This window comes from Nicotiana sylvestris, chromosome 8, assembly GCF_000393655.2.
Source record: "Nicotiana sylvestris chromosome 8, ASM39365v2, whole genome shotgun sequence".
In the NCBI taxonomy this organism is placed as follows: domain Eukaryota; kingdom Viridiplantae; phylum Streptophyta; class Magnoliopsida; order Solanales; family Solanaceae; genus Nicotiana; species Nicotiana sylvestris.
The window spans coordinates 2,343,510-2,363,836 of record NC_091064.1 but is presented as its reverse complement, the minus strand read 5'-3'; the positions used below and the strand labels follow the sequence as shown (position 1 = coordinate 2,363,836).

General features: G+C 37.6%; 5 protein-coding genes across 9 annotated transcripts; 1 reads left to right on the top strand and 4 right to left on the bottom strand.

Annotated features, from left to right (window-relative positions):
• Positions 1-330: 330 nt before the first annotated feature.
• On the top strand, positions 331-5,996 carry LOC138874474 (uncharacterized). Its single transcript, XM_070152935.1, has 3 exons — positions 331-586; positions 2,258-2,318; positions 5,924-5,996. The coding sequence occupies exons 1-3, from the start codon at positions 331-333 to the stop codon at positions 5,994-5,996; spliced, it is 390 nt and encodes a 129-aa protein (XP_070009036.1).
• Positions 5,997-10,106: 4,110 nt separating this feature from the next.
• LOC104232314 (pentatricopeptide repeat-containing protein At3g14580, mitochondrial-like) lies at positions 10,107-11,728 on the bottom strand. The gene is made up of 2 exons (XM_070153007.1): positions 11,011-11,728; positions 10,107-10,935 (listed from the first exon to the last, which is right to left on the bottom strand). Exons 1-2 carry the CDS (start codon positions 11,134-11,136, stop codon positions 10,282-10,284), a joined length of 780 nt encoding a protein of 259 aa, XP_070009108.1. The 5' UTR covers positions 11,137-11,728; the 3' UTR covers positions 10,107-10,281.
• Positions 11,729-11,805: 77 nt separating this feature from the next.
• LOC104232308 (probable LRR receptor-like serine/threonine-protein kinase At3g47570) lies at positions 11,806-18,582 on the bottom strand. 5 transcript variants are annotated; one of them, XM_009785483.2, is made up of 4 exons: positions 15,285-16,797; positions 14,098-15,194; positions 12,533-14,030; positions 11,806-12,444 (listed from the first exon to the last, which is right to left on the bottom strand). In XM_009785483.2, exons 3-4 carry the CDS (start codon positions 13,962-13,964, stop codon positions 12,095-12,097), a joined length of 1,782 nt encoding a protein of 593 aa, XP_009783785.1. In that variant the 5' UTR covers positions 13,965-14,030; positions 14,098-15,194; positions 15,285-16,797; the 3' UTR covers positions 11,806-12,094. The 5 variants fall into 5 exon arrangements, with proteins under 5 accessions (XP_009783785.1, XP_009783786.1, XP_070009106.1 ...); XM_009785484.2 differs by having other exon boundaries at positions 12,533-14,014; XM_070153005.1 differs by having other exon boundaries at positions 12,533-14,522; positions 14,904-15,194.
• Positions 14,116-14,529, bottom strand: LOC138874473 (DNA damage-repair/toleration protein DRT100-like). The gene has a single exon (XM_070152934.1). The coding sequence runs from the start codon at positions 14,527-14,529 to the stop codon at positions 14,116-14,118; it is 414 nt and encodes a 137-aa protein (XP_070009035.1).
• LOC104232306 (putative receptor-like protein kinase At3g47110) lies at positions 14,887-16,199 on the bottom strand. The gene is made up of 3 exons (XM_070152933.1): positions 15,503-16,199; positions 15,285-15,443; positions 14,887-15,194 (listed from the first exon to the last, which is right to left on the bottom strand). Exons 1-3 carry the CDS (start codon positions 16,197-16,199, stop codon positions 14,887-14,889), a joined length of 1,164 nt encoding a protein of 387 aa, XP_070009034.1.
• Positions 18,583-20,327: the final 1,745 nt, after the last annotated feature.

Below are 20,327 nucleotides of genomic sequence, written 5' to 3'. Positions count from 1 at the left end.
GATGTCATTGGACCAATTGAGCCAGCAGTATCAAACGGACACAGGTTTATTCTGGTAGCCATTGATTATTTCACCAAGTGGGTTGAAGCGAAAACTTTCAAATCCGTGACCAAGAAAGCAGTGGTTGATTTTGTGCATTCGAACATTATCTGTCGGTTTGGTATACCCAAGGTGATCAATACAGACAATGGAGCTAATCTCAACAGTCATTTGATGAAGGATACATGTGAGCGGTTCAAGATTACTCATCGTCATTCTACTCCATACCGCCCTAAGGCAAATGGTGCGGTTGAGGCGACCAATAAGAATATAAAAAAAATACTCCGGAAAATGGTGGAAGGATCTAGACAGTGGCATGAAAAGCTACCTTTTGCATTGTTGGAATACCGTACCACTGTTCGTACTTCGGTGGGCGCGACTCCTTACTCTTTGGTGTATGGTACGGAAGCAGTGATACCCGCAGAAGTGGAAATCCCGTCTCTTCGAATCATTACGGAGGCTGAGATCGATGATGATGAATGGGTGAAAAGCCGCCTTGAGCAGTTGAGTTTGATTGACGAGAAGAGATTGGCATTAGTGTGTCATGGTCAGTTGTACCAGTAAAGAATGGCAAAAGCGTACAACAAGAAAGTGCGTCCGAGGAAGTTTGAAGTGGGACAGTTAGTGTTGAGATGTATTTTGCCTCTTTGGGCTGAAGCAAAAGGAAAGTTCGCTCCAAATTGGCAGGGACCATTTGTCGTAACCAGAGTGTTGTCTAATGGTGCATTATATCTGACAGATGTGGAAGGAAAATGTGTAGAAATAGCCATCAATTCCGATGCGGTCAAGAGATACTATGTATGATTTCTTTATTTTGATTGTACTTGTTTGTATTTGGCATATTTTAAAGATTGAAATGACAAAGGCGTTTTGTTCTGCTATCTAAACACTTTTACCCCTTGTCATCCCCTTTGAGCCTTATTTTCTTTCATATGCGAGCGCGGAAGAAAAGAAAATGAAAAGAAAAAAAAAGTGAAAAGAAAGGAAGAAAAGAAGGAAAAGAAAAGAAGAAGAAAATTGAAAGTGAAAAGAAGAAAGAAAAGAAAAGAAAAGAAAAGAAAATGAAGAAAAAAAACAAAAAAATACACAACAACGTAGTCTTCATGACGTGAACTACGTTTGACTTGATCCCGAAAGGGTACGTAGGCAGCCTCACTGAGGTTCAGTCATACCAAAATAAAGATCCAAAAGTCCCCAAGCAAGAAACTGGGACAGAAGTTGTGGTTGTTGTGAAAGAAATTGGGTTCCGAAAGTTGTAATTTTAACCCATTTTGAAATTATTTTGAGCCTTTCATACCCTTTCTTTCTAACCCCGTCCAAAGCCCACATTACGGTCCAAAGAAGAACTTTTGATCAGTCTTTGAGAAATGCCAAGTCAAGCAGGTAAAAGTAATTCACGTCAGGGGCAACACTCTAGTACAAGCAAGGAGAGAAATTAAAATGAGAGAGTCTTATTGGTGAAAACTCTCACGGGCACCGTAAGGCAAATGTGAGTTGAGAGATGAACGAATGAAAGAGGTATGCTGGTGAATTTTTCCAGGCGCTGCAGGATGAACAAGGTCAAGGTTTGGGTAAAGTAATCAGGTGATGGAAATTCTGGGGTAACAAAGTGTGGCAACTGAAAGCTGGTTAGTTGGACAGATTGGGCCGATTAGTCCAAAATGCATGTCATGACCATTGGTACTAGTTGTTCCTGTCAGATAAGTTTCTTTTTCTTTTCTTTTAACAGTCATCCAGTTTTGGATTATTCTTATCCTTAACTCGTAAAATCATTGCATTTATTTCTTTTGGGTGTTTTATCAGTTTAAGATGTTTCAGTGTCAGTCTTATTCAAAGCAAATGGGAAAGGATTTCAGAACTCACTGCCAGCTTCCGGAAAAATATAAAGCACAATGTGGTTAGAGCATGTCAAAAATAATGTGATGAAAGGTGGAGTATAGGGAATCACCGGAAGTTTCATCGGTGGAATGATTGGGAAATGTCGTGGGAAATGCAAAGGTTCAGGTAAAGGGGTCAGAAAGGTGAAACAACGGCATGGGTATAGAACATTCGGGTTGTCAAAAGTCAGAGGTTGGAAAGTCAGTCGAAAAGTCAAGCAATTCAGGGCCAGTTCGAGGAATCCGGTCAAAATAGAGCCATGCAGTGGAAGGATTTTCAGCAAGAATGCTAGCAACTAACCACCATTTTAAACTAACAAAATTTTCTTTGATTAAAACAGGGGCAGAAAAGTCGGTTGTTCAGGAGGAATTCTCTGTAAAGGAAAAACGAGCAGTAATCAGGTTTGACTGCAAAATGTGGTGTGATTAAAATACAAGATAATCATGAATAGGACAGGGGAATGAAATTTTGCATATTTAGGATAAAATTCAAGTAGAAGTTGTCAGGACCTTCCTGGATAATAGGATGTAGTTCAAAATCCCTTGTAGGTAACATGATGTAGTAAGAGTAATACCTTAGGTTCGTAATTGTTAGGAGTTGTCAGGACCTTCCTGGATAATAGGACGTAGTTCAAATACCCTTGTAAGATAACATGATGTAGTGAGAAGTAATACCTTAGGTTCGTAGTTGTTAGAAGTTGTCAGGACCTTCCTGGATAATAGGACGTAGTTTAAAAACCCCTTGTAGGGAACATGATGTAGTGAGAGTAATACCTTAGGTTCGTAATTTTTAGGAGTTGTCAGGACCTCCCTGGATAATAGGATTTAGCTTTCAAACTCTTAGTAATAGCTGGTTTATGATTCAGTAACACTCACCCATGGGCCCAGCCACCAAACTGGGGCAGAAAATTTTCCTTATTTTCGTATGTTTTGTTGAAGTCAGGAGCCCGCCTGGAGAGAAGAGGAATACATTTCAAGTTTTGAAGTCAGGAGCCCGCCTGGAGAGCATGAGAATACATTCAAGCGCAGCAGTCAGGAGCCCGCCTGGAGAACAAGGGAGTACAATTTAAAGTGTTAGCTTTCAAAATTCTTTGTTTTGTCTATTTTGTGATGTCAGGAGCCCGCCTGGAGAACAGAGGAATACATTTCAAGTTCAGCAGTCGGGAGCCCACCCGTATAACAGAGGAATACATTTCAAGTTTTGAAGTCAGGAGCCCGCCTGGAGAACAGAGGAATACAGTTCAAGTTTTGAAGTCGGGAGCCCGCCCGCATAGCAGAGGAATACATTCAAGTTCAAGTTCAGAAGTCGGGAGCCCACCCGTACAACAAGGGAATACATTCGAGTTCAGCAATTTGAAGAGAAGGAACAACATCTCAGTTTGAAATTTGAAGTATTTCGCCAAGAAGAACACAATACAACAAGGCAGCAAGGAAATACAATAGCAAGTTTGAAGAATTTAGATAGGATCTTGTAATTCATAGGTCATAGCTTAGTTTAGCTTCTTTTATTTTGACATGGTGTAATAAGAAAGGTCAGCAAGTAGTAGCAACAGCAATCGCAGTGAAATCACAGCTCCTGATAGTCCCAGCTACCAGACACTCCTGAACTACACTGACTTGATTCCTGTTTAGCCCAGGATATGTAGGCAACCTCTGAAGCAGGGTGCGGTCAACCCTTTCAAAAATGCTTCGCACGGAATATTCAAACGGGCAAAAATCGCTCGTTTCCGCTCACTTATCTTTGCACAAAAACTCTTCGTGTTTCCGGGCAAAGAGGGGCAGCTGTGAGCACATGATTTTTGCCCTATATATATGAATTATTCCCAAAATTCAAACAAAATGATGTCTTTCATTATTTTTACAATTTTTGTGAATTTGGTGTTTTTCTGTTAATTGTTTGCATTTTATTTGTGCATTTTTAATTCATATGAAAAATATAAAAAATATACTGGACATTTGCATTTAGGATTTAATTTCATATTTTAGGATTAAGTTGTTTTTAGAACGTAATATGGAGAAAATAACAATAATAGTCCACTTTGCATTTTAATTGTTAATTGTTGAATTTGTCGCGAAATAGGTTTTAAACAATTTTTAGGAATTAATTAGCTTAACTTTGAAAATATATTAGGTCTTTATTTTTATTTTTTGAATTTTTATAAAGTCAAAAAAAAATGAAATACAAAAAATAGATAAAAGAAATAAAAGGAAAACAATTAAAAAAATGGTCTTAATTGGAGACCAAAATTGGGCCAAATACGCAGCCCAATCGGACCAGGCCCACACCCCGTCTCAGCCCGGCCTGCCCCTCCCTTAGCGAAACGACGCCGTTTGGCGTCGATCAATCCAGGCCGTCGAGGTTAATCAATCCAACGGACGAGAAGCTTGGGTTGTTTAGTATATTAATGTCCAAACGTTACCCCCCTATCTCGTCTCTCAGACCTCACCCCTACCAAAACCCTAGAGACGCCGCCTCTATATGCTCCGTCAAGCTCGCCAGTGGCGACAACGGTAACCACTCCAATCCAGACCAAAATAACACCCTAGAATCTCCTCTTCTCCCTCATCTCGAATTTGGCCATAGCATTCCTTGAATCATAGCCAAACAGTTCAAATCTTCGATTGAAGTTTTCCGGCCAGAACACCATTCTTCCCAAATCAGTTCAAAATAACACCATAGATTCTTCTCCCCTTCCCCTATCAAACCCCCAAAGCCCCGTCCCTCAAATCTAGCCGGAACCTCTCGAATTTCAATTTAAAGTTTTCCGGCCAAACCCCCAATTGCTCCAAATTATTCCAAATTGATACCACCTGGTCCCCGGGCTTCCCTCGTGATGAATTCAATATCAATGGCACGCAAATCCCACTGGAGTTGTCCAAATTTTTTTTTTAATCTGAAAATAATCAGTGAGTTCTTTGTTTCTTTTTCCTGGCTTCTTTGTTTAGTTTTCTTTTCTTTTTGTTTAATTCCCTTCTTTTGTTTCAGTTCTCATGTTTGTTAATTTCTAGTTAATTCTCATTTTTAGTTTTGTCAATATTGTTCTAGTCTTGTGTCCTGATTTGTCTTGATTAATTCTAGTTGTTTGTTTGATTTTAATTGGTTCTAATTCCTCATTTTTAGTTTAATTTTTATTTAAGCCTTTGATAATCTATTAATTAGTTTTATTAAGTTTGTTTGAATTAACTTCTGGTATTCCTTTAGTTTAGGTTAATTACTAGTTGGTTCATATAGTTAGTTCTGCGGTTATCAATTATGATTAGATTATCTTGTGTTAATTTTTTCCTTTGATAGTTAGTTTGGTCATTAATTCTGAGTTTGATTGATAAATTCAATAAGAATGTAATTGGGATTACTCTTCAATAGTTCACTTCAGAGCTTAGGAAATTGTTTGGTTGTAGCGGCAATTTAGTTTGAGCTCAGGGGTAATTGGGGTAATTTAGGGATAAGGAATCTTTAGTAATTGATCTAGAGCTTCCTAGAAGTTTCTAGATAAGGGGTTTTAAGGAAATTCAGGAATTAGGTGTGATAACTTGAAACACAAGACAATAAGTAAAGGACTATTTTGAAAATAACAAAGGGACTAGAAGGAAAAGAGAAAAACTGAGGGCTGCCCTCATGGATGCCTATAAAGGGCAGTCCTCTTCGCTTCATGGAGGAGAGTTTTTGGAAGCCTGAATATTACCCCAAAAATATCCTCAAGCTCCACATATCTGAAATTCAAATTCAGATCCAAAACTCCTTTTAGATCTTAGCTTTCTTCAAAGAAAAACCAAAAAATAATAGAAAACTGTCCAAAATAAAAAAAAAAAAACTACTGTTTCATTAAAACTGAAGATGAATTTCAAACTTTAGCTATTGGTTTACATTTTTTAGTTCAGTTCTGGTAATTTGAAGGTTCAGAGGTGTCTCTATTTGATTTCGAGTAGCTTTGGGGTTCAATCAGTTTGTTTGGTCATCTGTTGGTGCTGTGTTTCTGTGAAGTTTCCTGGTTTTTTTTTATGAAAAGATTTTGGTTCAAAACTGTCTCTATTGCTGCTGTGTGTGACTGTTGGATACTAGCTGTTACTACTTGCTGCTGATCTTCTCTTCTTCTGATGTAATTCAATTCCCAGGTACACGTCTTGAATCTCAGTGTTGTGTAGATCTTCAGCTGAAACATGAATGAAGTGGAAGCCTCTTTTGATGAAATTTCCAGTTGATTTACTGATTTCAATATAGCTTGATTGTAATAACTGGACTGGTGAACTGTTATGTATAGGTTTGCTCATTTGAACTATTAGGTGTGTGCTTGAGTATTTAGAGATACATATTAGTCTGTCTTAAAGACATCAATAGATTTGTTTGTGTAATCATAACAATGAATTGTTGGACTATAGGAACTTTATCTTCTTCTCGAATTTGTAGGGCTAAGATCTCAGCTGTAGCATAGGTAATGCCATTGGATAGGTTGAAACGTGAAATTCAAATATAGAATGTGAAGCTCCAGATTCTAGTAGATTAGTTATTTCTCATTACGTTACTTCATGTATTAGAATAGGTGATGGTAGCATTTAATGTTAATTTAATATCGTTGGGTCTGTTTTGTTTCCCAATCTACTTTACACCTCTAGTAATGTCCACGAATTCACCAATGGCAAATAAATAAAATTGTATGAGTCTTAAACTATAATTCGAATGAGCAATGTTTTCGCAATTTAAATAGGTGAATAATGTGTTTCCTTGTTATAATTTGTTGAACACACTTCGAGTGACATGAAGCAATTTCCGTGAGTATAATCTGTATTGACAATTTGGGCTTAACCGCCCATTTCGGATAGATTGGGGCCTCAGTGCATTTTCAGGCGGCCCAAGTCTTATTCTAATTGAGTGTCTATGTGGACCTAGGCCCAGGCCTAGGACTGGCCTGCCCTTGTGCGTGCTTGGATTTTGATCCTTTTAAATGGGCGGTGTTCAAGGCCCAAGCGGGTTGAAGGTTGAATTTGTATGAACTTATAGACCTCAAATATAATCTTTCTTAAATTATATTAATTAGTTAGGATCTTTTCTTTTATTATTAGAGATAAACGAAAGTAGAAAATCATAGTCATATTAGGATTGGTCTTTAAATAATAACGAGCCTCGCCTCGCCAAACAAAATACATAAATTACGGGGCCCTCGATAAATGATTGTATTAAAATACTTAGAATACGGGATGGGCCGTTTAGCGAATTTCATGACCTTCCCCAAAGATAACAATGCGTTAGCCTCTTTAGGCGCGTTTTTATAATTTACCTTCTTAAACTCGGGTGTGCATTTCATGTGACCCAAATCAAATCCCAAAACGTTGAATAAAATGTGTTCAGGATTGCGGGTGCATTTCACGTGGCGCGATCCGAAGACACGTTTTAAACGACGTTCAACTTTCTTTAAAAAATATTAAATAAAAGCGGTTAAAAGTTAAAATCGGCACATAGGTTCATCATGTAATAAAATCAGATAAATAAGCTAAATACGACAGTTGAGCGACCGTGCTAGAACCACGGAACCTGGAAATGCCTAACACCTTCTCCCAGGTTAACAGAATTCCTTACTCAGATTTCTGGTTCGGGGACTATAATACAGAGTCAATTTTTTCCTCGATTCGGGATTTGAACCGGTGACTTGGGACACCCTAAATTATCCCAAGTGGCGACTCTGAATCTTTAATTACAATAATCCCATTTCGATTGTCCTTTAATTGGAAAAACTCCATTTACGCCCTTGCGGGGGTGTAGTGAAAAAGGAGGTGTGACAGTGATGCCGTGCAGTTTATATTGATTCTTATGGTGAGGACGAGAGTAAAAGCACGAAGGGTGATGCCGTGCATTTGTCCTTGATTTTCCCTTATTCTTGCTGATAATTGAGTTATGTTGTCATTTACGCTTATTTACTGATTTTCTGTTGTTACTTGATTTTATTTCCAGGTTATGGATTCCCTTACCCTATTTGCCTTGTGATTGTTATTTGGGTGAGGAAGATCGTAAAGCACGAAGGGTGATGCCGTGTATTATTTTGGTGAGAGAGTGTTAGAGCACGAAGGGTGATGCCGTGTATTGTTTTGGTGAGAGAGAGTAAAAGCACGAAGGGTGATGCCGTGCATTTTCTATTGTTGTGTTTATTTGTTGTTATCAATTCAAGTGTTTAAACTGTTTGAATTCCTTTATTGTTGTGATCATATGTGTTAGAACCTACAGTGTTTGCAATATCTCACCGCATTTACACACACACACACATATATATATATATATACACACACACACACACACACACATTCCAATACTTCAAACTTCAATAATTGTTATGTCCTTAATTCAATTAGTATCTCAACTATATCCCCTTAAACCGTTTGAGGTTGTACTTTACTTAAAAAGGCATTTCTACTATGTTTTGATTTATTGATTTTTCGTATTAAATGTAATGATTCATTCGATATTGTACTTTAATTGAAAAGGGTATTTTCTTTGTCAAATAATTTCTAAAAATAAATTCATCTTTTCTTGTTTATTTTCTAATTGGGTTGGAAGTTGTACTCTACTTTATATTAAGTAAATGAGGCTCTTTGAACATTCTTAATTGTATTGGGTTATGGACCCTATGAATTGAGTAACATGAGAATGTTGTTGCGAAATGTGAGACAGAAACATGTGGGCACAAGGTGCCGGGAAAAAATATGATGATTTTTATTAATGACAGATTATGATATAGGCACGAGGTGCCGGGGAAAATATTATAATTTTATTTAATGGCACGTGAGTTGTCCGTGCGGTTGTAATATAAATATGGGCACGAGGTGTCGTGAAAATATGAAAGTGGGTTGAGACCTATATTAATTACGATTATGAAATGAGGCGTCACAAGGTGACCTTTACTCGAAAGAATTATATTCGAAAGATGCTTATTTGAAAGATTTATATATGAAGGACTTGATTAATTGATTGTACTTGTATTTATTATTTGTTGAGAAACATTTATGGTGTTCTTGTTGCCTGCTATTTATATCACTGGTTGATCATTGTTGCCATCATTGTTATCTGCTTCCTATTATTTTTGTATGCTATATTGCATAGGTTTATTTGGTAGTCTGGTCCTAGCCTCGTCACTACTTCGCCGAGGTTAGGCTAGGCACTTACCAGCACATGAGGTCGGTTGTGCTGATACTATATTTCTGTACATTTTTGTGGACAGATCTAGGTATTTGATTGCTAATAGCTGTTCGTTGCGGTGGAGACTCAAGGTAAACTTGTTGCAGCGTTCGCAGACCTCGGAGTCACCTTCAATTGTACTTACTTCCACTTGTTCCCTTTGTTTCGGAACAGTGATGTATTTATTTTGTATAGCTACTCTTATAAAGGCTTGTGACTTGTACTACCGGTTTTGGGAATTGTATTTTGTTCAGAGTAATTTGATTTGAAGTTAGTAAATAACCATATTATTACAGTAAATGTTAGGCTTACCTAGTTTAGATACTAGGTGCCATCACGACTTCTTGGGAGGGATTTTTGGGTCGTGACAAGTAATGACCACAACGGGAGGTGGTGCGATGAATGAGATCCCTCCAACCTTAACCAGATATCTCGAGTTCGAGCTCTAGAAATGGAGAAACCCCTAGTAAGGAGAGCTTCATCCTTTAGAACTTGTTTAGATAGTTGTTACCAATATACTATATTGTATTGTTATTTTAAATAATGAGCCTATGCGATATTGCGATGCGAATTTGAATTTTCATTGAGCTAGTTATCACAGTCAAGTCAAAGAAATTATTAGCATGATGTTTCACAGAGCGATGAGTTGGAGGAATACCTGCGTCATATTCAGTCGAATGTGGTTTCGCATTGCCAAGCTGAAGGAACCCTAAAGCCGGTGGAAGAGGATATATAGATGGAAATCCTTGAAAAGTTTCATATCCAAAGGCAGCTTATGGTAGTGATAGTGGTGATTATGGTGGTGGTGCTGACAACCATGGTGGTAGTGCGTCATCTTGTCCTTTCACTATAGGAGTGATAAGAAATGGATATTGGATCTATCAATCCCAAAAACTATCTCATGAGGTAAGGGGTGCCCAAAACAAACATAAGGAGACCAAATTCCTATCTCACAGCTAATGTGGGACGTCTAATACCACCCCCACGCCCCTTGGCGGCCAGACTCTGCCAACTGGAGCATGGGTCTGATGCCATATAAAGAAATAAATTCTAATTCAACCCCAAAAAAATCAGCTCATGAGATAAGGATTTCCAAAAGCTATAAAAGAAGACTAAATTGCCATCATTCAACCAATGTGATACTTCTAACAGCATGTAAAGGGACTTATAATACCATTCAGTTAATTTTCTAAACCTCGTAGATTAGTCCGCAAGAATTTCTTCATATGAATAGACAGTACAACAATCTCCATCAGGAAACAAGCAACCAAGAATTTGCCTCCACATACCCATCCTCGGCACAAATCCGTGTCTCACCATCTGCCTCAACACCCAGTCTAAATCACCAAGAAGCTTCCCATCACAAAGGCCATGTATTATCAGCTTATAAGACTCAAAACTTGGATTCACCCTCTTATCAATCATAACAGCCATAAAATCTTTAGCCTCTAAATATCTCTTAGCATCAAGCGAAGCATACAAAACCTCCTGATATGTCCCTGGATTCGGATCACAACCTTTCAGCATTACTTTCTTAAACATCTCAATCCCCTCGTCAGCTCTTCCTTGCTTCCTGAGCCCCGAAATCAATGTATTAAACACGATAGCATCTGGTTCAACATCCTCCTTTTCCATCCTCTCTAACAACCCCAACGCCTCATTAACACAACCGCGCTCGCACAAAGCATGCTTTATAGTTGAAAACGTCCTCACATTGGGATGACAATTTTGCTTAGGATATTCATCGAACACCTTATATGCAGCATCCAGCTCTCCACAACGAGATAAACCCTTAATGATAATATTCAAACAACAAGCATCAATCTCGACACCCAACTCAGAAGCACGCATATACACCTTATGAACAACATCAAATTGTTTAGCATTCACTAACAAATTCAGAACAAAATTGAAAGAAAATTACAAACTTACAAAGGGCAGGGAAGGAAGAAAAAGAAAATTAACTGGAGTATAAAAAATAATTGTTCTAGTTTTTGTCTTCAAAGTGAAAGAGGAAAAAGGCACAAAAAAAGAGAAGATCATAGAAGATCTCGACATATAGAGAGTGAAAAGTTCTCTACTCAAACTAATTTGTTCATTGATTTAAGGGCCCGTTTGGCCATGAAAAAATATTTACTCTTTTTCGGAAATTTTTTATTTTTTTCCGGAATTAGTGTTTAGCTACGAAATTTTTAATTTTCACTTGAAGTTGGATTTCAAAATCTTTCGAAAATTTGAAAAACTTCAAAAAATTATTTTTCATCACTCGCAAAAATTAAAAAAGCAGTTCCAAATTGTATTCATGTCCAAACACAACTCTAATTTTTAAATACCATATTCACTTTCTCCCGGAATTTCACAATACTTATGGTCAAACGCCCATGTTGGATGTTGTCTGCATTAATAATTGAATCCTGGCAGTGGTGTGGCTGCTTCTCTTTTAGCAGCACCAATTTGAAAGTGTCTCAAAATAGTTGGTATATCAGAATGGCCTTGTACTGCCATAATGGTATCTGCAGAGGGTAGTGGAGTCTGGAGAGGGTAGTGTATACGCAAACCTTACCCTACCACGAGGGAGGCTGTTTCTGATATACCCTCGGCTCAAGAAGACGAAAAGAGACAATATATCAGTACCATTAACAGAAACCATAGAAATAATAACAACATCATAAGAACAAAAAAATTGATGAAAAGCAATTACAATAACCAGTAAATAAGGCCCTGCACTATGAAAAAAGTCGACTTGCATACCAGATCATTACTCACAAAATTACGTACATCACTACGATGAACTTAAGTCCTAGCGCATAATTGAAAGCTTAACACAACCATCATATATAGGTAATGAAGCAACATTGAGAGCAGAGGCGGAGCCAGGATTTGATTAAATATTTATACTCATTTGATGGATTTCCTAATACAAATACAAAATCTAAGCAAAACTTACTGGATTCAGCTGAACCCAGACCCAACACTCTACCTCCGCCTCTGATCGAGAGTCGATCGCTGATTCCACCTAGCAGCAACTACTGACAAACTGGAGCCTAATCTTTGTAAGTGTTGAAAGAGCCTCTTCCATACTAATTCTTGCATCAGGTATCGTCACAGTGCACCTCAAAGCTAATTCCATGATAGATAGCAGACACTGCATCTTTGCATCGGTTTGTTCATCCCCTGGATGTACCAAATTAGCATCCACCACCTTATGAATTCCACCTGGAAAAGAATCGCTAACCCAACTTCTTATGCTCAATTCTCCGGTAAATATATCATCACTTGGTCTCATTCTTGTAAATGTCTCCATCATCAGGATACCAAAACTATAAACATCACAGCTCGTGGATACTATACCATCTTGTCCATACTCTACAATCATGCATGGTAAAAAATGATCAAGGAATATGCTATGCACTATTTAGGTTATTTTAAAGATATAAGTAAAAAGTTCTGATACCTGGAGCAATATATCCTAGGGTTGCAATTGTACGTGTTTGAACAAAATCCTCCCCTGCATCCAACAATTTTGCAATGCCAAAATCACTGACATGGCCAACCATTTCTTGATCTAGCAAGACATTGCTTGGTTTTAAGTCGCAATGCACCACAGGCGTTGAATAGCCATTGTGGAGATAGTCCATCGCAGATGCAACATCTATCATTATATCTAATCTATGCATCATGTCTAAGAAAAGGTTATGAGAATATAGCCATTTTTCAAGTGTTCCATTCGGCATGTATTCCAATACTAAGGCTTTGAAATCAAGGTTGGAGCAACTAGTGATGACTTTAGTAAGATTTCGATGGCGGAGGTTGCGCAACATCTCACATTCTGTATCAAAACTTTTGAATGCACCCTCCAATTGCACATCGAATACCTTTGCTGCGAAAAAGGTACCATCCTTAAGTATCCCTTTGTAGACCTTGCTGAAACTCCCATTACCAAGCAAGTTGCTTTCACTGAATCCTTCTGTTGCTTGTTCAAGTTCATAATAAGAAATTCTTTCATGCTCTTTAACGAGCGACACATCAGCTTGATCTACATTCTTTTTTATCTTTCTCCGTCTTAACACCGCATATCCAACGACCAATGCAAGGAGTGATCCTATCCCTAACAGAGTATATAAACCTATAAGCACTCTTTTTCTTCTTGACTTCTTTGTATATTTTGGAGGACATGGTTTCACGTTAAATCTGGAGTCACCACAGAGTGCATTATTGGACAGGAAGGATTGGCTTGTGATATTTGCAAAAGGTCCACCGGTTGGAATTTCACCACTAAGTTTATTAAATGAGATGTTCAGGTATTTAATATACACAAGAGCTTCTAATGACTTTGGAATCTGACCACTAAGATTGTTAAAGGATAAATCCAAGAATTCCAAGGCAAGCATTTTCCCTAATGAATCTGGAATAGGCCCATCTAATTTATTATGTTCTAAAAAAAGATAGGTCAATCTATCTAGACCTCCTATAGAGCTAGGGATATTACCAGAGAAATTATTTCTTGACAGTTCAATGAGTGTGGCAGCCTTTAAATTTCCAATCTCCAGAGGAATTTGCCCACTTAATAAATTGGACGAAACATTGAATTCTATGATATCTCGAAGGCTTCCCAAGCTTGCAGGTAATCTCGAATTCAGCCTGTTGTAAGCCAGATTAAGTTTCCGTAAACTGGTAATGGTCCCTAAGCATGGTGGCACTGAACCGGTAATCTGATTTCCCGATAGGTATAATTCACCAAGATTCTGTAAATTGCAGATAACATCTGGTATGGTTCCTCCTATCTTGTTTTTATGTAGGTAAATTTCTTGAAGTTTCAGCATGCGTTCGATAGTTTTTGGAATATATCCAATCAACTCATTGTTAAATAGACTCATCCTTGACATTCCAGTAACATTACCAATTTCTTCAGGAATGAAGCCCTTCAGTTTACAACCTTGTCCATCAAAAATCTGCAGAGAGTTAGAGAAATTCCCAACAGATTGAGGTAAAACACCATCTAACGGATTGTCAGAGTACCTGAGAGATCTCAGTTTCCTACAATTTGTCAAAGGTGTTAAGGAAGCTCAATGTTGAATCGCCGAAAAAATTATTTGCCCCCAAGGCCAAAACCTCAAGGTATTCTAAGTTACCCAGTGATTCAGGAATTGGACCTGTGAATCTGTTGAGTGTGAGATCAAGTTTTCTGAGTCTTGATGAATTTGAGATGGTAGCAGAGATAAAACCACTCAGATTATTATCACCACAAAGAAGTTCTTCTAGGCTGGGCATTTTACGGCCTAAATCTGAAGGTAGAGTACCTGAAAGCCTATTTACTCCAAGTCCAAGGATCCTCAGTGCTGATATGTTCAAAATGCTTGCAGGGACAGAACTAGTAAACTTGTTTTCAGTTAAATCCAGATACTGTAGATTATTAAGATTACCTAGCTCCGCCGGTATCTCTCCTGTCATGTGGGGGAAATACTATATGAGTACCAATTTGGCGGAAGAGAAAAGAAACAGAAGATAATTCAGATTCTTGTAAGGAAATATCATTCTACCTTACTAGTAAGATTGCTAGTAACTCATATAAAATCAATATAGAGAAAGTGAAAGTGGAATAGAATGCGTCTCTGTTCAAAGTTTCTTCTTGTGAAAGCAGACTTTATCCATAAGCTACATAAACACTTTAATAGGAACAGTTTGACCTAAAATAGTAGTACTAGTAAATCATTCATGAAGTCAATTTATGGTTCTAAATTTTATGATGTTCAGATAAGAATTGAATTAGTTAACGGATTCATGCATGCAGAAATAGAACCACTCAGATTATTCGATTCCTGGACCTGTGAAACTGTTGAACGAGAGATAAAGTGTTCTGAGTCTTGAAGAATTTGAGATTGAAGCAGAGATAGAACCACTCAGATTATTCGATCCGCAAGAAAAATTTTCTAAGCTGGGAATTCCACGGCCAAAATCGGATGGTAGACGACCTGAAAGCCTGTTTACAGAAAGATCTAAGATCTGCAGTGCTGATATGTTGAAAATGTTTGTAGGGATAGAACCCGTAAACTCATTCTTGTTTAATCCCAGCAACCGTAGTTTCTTAAGATTACCTAGCTCCGCTGGTATCTCTCCTGTCAAGTGGGGGAAATGCTATATGAGTACCAATAAGAGGAAGAATATTTTTATTAGATTTCTCGTAAAAAGTACTATTATTACACTACCTTGCAAGTGCTGATATCCAAGATATAATTCTGTTAGAGCTTTTAAGTTGGCTAACTCTCTTGGTACAGTTCCAATGAACTTATTGCCAGACAATGACAAGATTCGAAGCTTTCTGCACTTTCCTAGGTTTGATGGAATAACACCGTCTAGGTTGTTAACTGGGATGTAAAGAACTTCCAAGTTTGGAAGATTTCACATATAGTTGTTGGAAGATTACCAGCAAGATTGTTTTTGAAAAGAGTAATGATTCGCATTGTGGTAATGTTAAAGATTGATGGAGGTATAGAGCCAGTAAGCTGGTTTACTTGTAGGTCTAGGATAGTCATGTAACGAAGATTACCGAGTTCTCGAGGGATCTCTCCTTCAAGAAAATTGTGCTCCACGCCCAATCCTTCTAGTTTTGTTAGATTGGAAAGGGAAGGTGGAATTTTCCCATAAAATTGGTTGCTCGAAAGGCGCAGAATGCGAAGGTTTGGTAACAGACTTAAGAATGATGGAATGACACCAGTAAAGTTATTGCTATCGACAATAATCAATTTCAACCTCTGCAAATGAGACAACTCTTCTGGCAACTTTCCATGAAAAGTGTTGTTACTGATGTCAAGGGAAACAAGAAATGAAAGGTTTCCAACGTGTGGAGGAATGGTACCATAAAGTTGCATGCTAGAAATGTCTAAAGCTGTGACTCTATTGTGGCGCGAGCTACAAGTGATGCCAATCCAGCTGCAAACATGGCTGAAGGAAGACCAGTTGCTTGCTAAGATATCATTAGGATCAGAGGAAGAAATGTGAGATTTCAAGGCGAGAAGAGCATCTTTATCGGTGCTAACATTGGGAACAATAGCCAGTGATGTATGGTAATGAAACAAAATGAAAACAGCAAGACCAAAGAGAAGATTGCAACTTCTGCCCATAGCTATTAAACAAGAATTGATGAATGATCATATTCATTGGATACTAGTGGAGTAATATATACTGTTGTTATTCTAGTATTGGGGAATGCCGGTCGATTTGGTTTGACCATACAATCAACAAGTCTCTCTTGACTTTATGGCATCAAATTCATTGGATGCAAATATACTGTCATTAGTCTTTGGAGTGTTTTTTGGGTAAGATTGTCAATTATTTGTACTACAAGTTTTATTAGTCAAACCTGAAGAACAGTCAAGTCTACCCTGCTACTCACGGCCTTTTTTGTTTCTTCATTCTTGAGACACAGGATTTCTTTTTCTCTTTTTTATCTTATTGGTTTTTTGTGAGGATTGGGTGCAGGAGAGTGAAAACCGGTGTATGATTGAGGGGGGACCAGCATTTTATTATAAAAGACATTTTAAAAATAGGTGCTGACTTGGCTATCTATCTATCTGGCAATTTAATTGAGGGTCTGGTGCCACAGTGGAAAGATGTTTAGGCTGAGGGCAATTTTGCACACTCTGTTAACAATAAGGGTGGATTTAAACAAAAAAGTATAACGAAGGATAAATGTAAACTATATACCATATTACATGGGTGAATCCGGCCTTTTTCCCTTTTTTTTTTCTCTAGTTTCTAATCCTCGCCCCAACTCTTTTTTGTTTTTGCTTGATTCTTGAGACACGTGGTTTTTATTTTCTTTTTATCTTATTGGTAAATTTAGAGAGTTTCTGTTGCACTCTTAAAGTATCCTCTTAAAATTTTCAATTTACATTATTTTTTATGATTTGCTTCCCAAAGTATTTATCTTATTTATTTGAACTATATGATAACTTCAAGTATGTATAACGCTTAAAAGAGACTAGTGAAGTGTCGCATGTTCTTGATTAAGCGCAAGTTAAAAGAGAATGGAATGGCATAACGCGTCATATACTACAAGAACTATATATTAACTCCAGGATGTAAGTTAGGTGTCATACTTTCTTGATTTTCTTACAATAATAATTAGGTCAAACATAAGTAGAATAATATTTACATCAAGACTCGGAATTAAGGCGAACTTCATATTTCCCCAAAAGGTATGATCCTTCAGAGTATGTATAGGGTGGATCTATCTAGTTGTTTCTTCTAACATGATTTCTTAATTTTGGAAAAAAAAAATAGGAATCATAAATTAATAGAAAGTAATAAAAATTAAAAATAATTCATATGAGAAAATATTTCAAAAATTATAGTCAAAGAATTTAGTGTTTCGACTTCCAAACAGTATTACTATTTTCCATGGTGAGATTGATGTAATTAATATATACTCAAAGGAATATAGGTGTCTCTTTTCCAAGAGTTTAAGTTTTCAGATGAAGCGGATCAAAGCAGTTGGAGATGATGAGTTCAAATCTCCCCATCAATTTACGTACTTAAAGATTCATGCAGCATGTAAGAATAGAATAAATAAATTAAAGAGTCTCCTTCCGTAACATTTTAAACTTTTAAAAAAAAATTGTTCGCTCAAATTCAACATGAGGAGGAATGACCACAACGGGAGGTGGTGCGATGAATGAGATCCCTCCAACCTTAACCAGATATCTCGAGTTCAACCCCTAGAATGGAGAAACCCCTAGTAAGGAGAGCTTCATCCTTTAGAACTTGTTTAGATAGTTGTTACCAATATACTATATTGTATTGTTATTTTAAATAATGAGCCTATGCGATATTGCGATGCGAATTTGAATTTTCATTGTGCTAGTTATCACAATCAAGTTAAAGAAATTATTAACATGATGTTTCTCAGAGCGATGAGTTGGAGGAATACCTGCGTCATATTCAGTCGAAGGTGGTTTCGCATTGCCAAGCTGAAGGAACCCTAAAGCCGGTGGAAGAGGATATATAGATGGAAATCCTTGAAAAGTTTCATATCCAAAGGCAGCTTATGGTGGTGATAGTGATTATGGTGGTAGTGCTGACAACCATGGTGGTAGTGCGTCATCTTGTCCTTTCACTTGGAATGAAAATTTTGAACTCAGAAGCTGTAGGAGTGATAAGAAATGGATATAGGATCTATCAATCCCAAAAACTATCTCATGGGGTAAGGGTTGCCCAAAACAAACATAGGAGACCAAATTCCTATCTCACAGCTAATGTGGGACTTCTAATACCACGCCCACCCCCCCTATGCGGCACGCCCAGACCCTGCCAACTGGCGCATGGGTCTGATACCATGTAAATAAAAGAAATAAATTCTAATTCAACCCCAAAAACTAGCTCATGAGATAAGATTTCCAAAAGCTATACCAGAAGACTAAATTCCCGTCATGCAACCAATGCGATACTTCTAACAACACGTAATGGGACTTTTAATACCATTCAGTTAATTTTCTAAACCTCGTAGATTAGTCCGCAAGAATTTCTTCATATGAATAGGCAGTACAACAATCTCCATCGGGAAACAAGCAACCAAGAATCTGCCTCCACATACCCATCCTCGGCACAAATCCGTGTCTCACCATCTGCCTCAACGCCCAGTCTAAATCGCCAAGACGCTTCCCATCACAAAGGCTATGTATTATCAGCTTATAAGACTCAAAACTTGGATTCACCCTCTTATCAATCATAACAGCCATAAAATCTTTAGCCTCTAAATATCTCTTAGCATCAAGCAAAGCATACAAAACCTCCTGATATGTCCCTGGATTCGGATCACAACCTTTCAGCATTACTTTCTTAAACATCTCAATCCCCTCGTCAGCTCTTCCTTGCTTCCTGAGCCCCGAAATCAGCGTGTTAAACACGATAGCATCTGGTTCAACATCTTCCTTTTCCATCCTCTCTAACAAGCCCAAAGCCTCATCAATGCGACCGCGCTCGCATAAAGCGTGCATTATAGTCGAAAAAGTCCTCACATTGGGTTGACAATTTTGTTTAGGAAATTCATCGAACACCTTGAATGCAGCATCGAGCTCCCCACAACGACACAACCCTTTAATGATGATATTCAAACAACAAGCATCAATCTCAACACCCAACTCAGAAGCACGAATATACACCTTATGAACAACATCAAATTGTTTAGTATTCACTAACAAATTCAGAACAAAATTGAAAGTTCTCACACTCGGCCAGCACTTATAATTAGGCATATCAAAAAGGGTCTCGATTGCTCTATTAATTCTACCAGCTACATGCCCATAAATCTTAATAACATTATAGAAAAACTCATCAGAAAGTCTACACTTTCTTTCAAATTTGATTTTCTCCATAAGTGTCTCAATTGCATCAAAATTCTTAGCCATTGCTAGGTTTTTGACAACTACACTATAAATGGCTTCATTGGGTTTGTAATCTTTTCGTTTTGAGATTTGATTAAGTACATTTAAAGCTGAATTTGGGTCATTTAGATTTTGGAAAATTTTGATGACCTCGTTTGGGCTTAACCAATCTTTGTAGTTGACAAGGTTGATGTCATCAGAATTTTGTATTTGAGATGATGAAAATGGACGTGAAGGAGAAAAACAGAGTGGAGATTGAAAGATTAATCTGTGTATAAAGGGTCTGTAAGAGACAAATCGAACTAAAAACATTGTTTCATATGGGTTTATGAGATTTTGCATGTTTGGTTTTTCTAGAGAAGAATGATAAGGGTGCACACAGGATACCTTAAACAATTGGAACGTTGCTTATCATCTATATATAAAGGAGGGCCATTAAGAGATGACGTGGCACATCTTTTTTATTTATTTATGGAAATACGAACTTCTTATTACTTACCTAGTACTATTACAAAGATAGAGAGTCCTATTGGGCTCATTCATAGATTCGGCCACCATATTGTCTACATTAGTAGTGCAAGTTATATAAGGATTTCCAAGTTCTACTAATTTGGTAATTACAGCAGCAGATATTGTCCTACGTTTAGTGCTTCCAATTTTGTCTTCATGGAGGGCTTTCGAAAGAGAGTTTGAAGGTTGTTTCATCAGATAGAGAGTGGAACTACTTGTTTGCTTGGATCCTTGAGTGGCCAAAAAGTGCGCAATCTTGTTCCCTTCACTGAAGCTATGCCGGATCGGCAGATTCAGATTCTGCAATTTCTTCAGTAGTGACCTGCACTCAATAACCAAGTTACAGTAAATAGAACA

What these genes read in the sequence shown, in the direction of transcription:
- LOC138874473 (XM_070152934.1), bottom strand. Translation starts at nt 14,529, where the DNA reads ATGACAGGAGAGATACCGGCGGAGCTAGGTAATCTTAATAATCTACAG.
- LOC104232306 (XM_070152933.1), bottom strand. Translation starts at nt 16,199, where the DNA reads ATGGGCAGAAGTTGCAATCTTCTCTTTGGTCTTGCTGTTTTCATTTTG. An exon ending in TTTCAAAAACAATCTTGCTG is followed by an intron (nt 15,444 to 15,502) that starts GTAATCTTCCAA and finishes TTTACATCCCAG; the next exon opens with TTAACAACCTAGACGGTGTT. An exon ending in TGGATATCAGCACTTGCAAG is followed by an intron (nt 15,195 to 15,284) that starts GTAGTGTAATAA and finishes CCCACTTGACAG; the next exon opens with GAGAGATACCAGCGGAGCTA.
- LOC104232314 (XM_070153007.1), bottom strand. Translation starts at nt 11,136, where the DNA reads ATGTCGAGATCTTCTATGATCTTCTCTTTTTTTGTGCCTTTTTCCTCT. An exon ending in TTCTTCCTTCCCTGCCCTTT is followed by an intron (nt 10,936 to 11,010) that starts GTAAGTTTGTAA and finishes GTTGTTCATAAG; the next exon opens with GTGTATATGCGTGCTTCTGA.
- LOC138874474 (XM_070152935.1), top strand. Translation starts at nt 331, where the DNA reads ATGGTGGAAGGATCTAGACAGTGGCATGAAAAGCTACCTTTTGCATTG. An exon ending in ATTGGCATTAGTGTGTCATG is followed by an intron (nt 587 to 2,257) that starts GTCAGTTGTACC and finishes TGATTAAAACAG; the next exon opens with GGGCAGAAAAGTCGGTTGTT. An exon ending in GAAAAACGAGCAGTAATCAG is followed by an intron (nt 2,319 to 5,923) that starts GTTTGACTGCAA and finishes TTTTATGAAAAG; the next exon opens with ATTTTGGTTCAAAACTGTCT.
- LOC104232308 (XM_070153006.1), bottom strand. Translation starts at nt 13,964, where the DNA reads ATGTCAAGGATGAGTCTATTTAACAATGAGTTGATTGGATATATTCCA. An exon ending in CCTAGGATATATTGCTCCAG is followed by an intron (nt 12,445 to 12,532) that starts GTATCAGAACTT and finishes GCATGATTGTAG; the next exon opens with AGTATGGACAAGATGGTATA.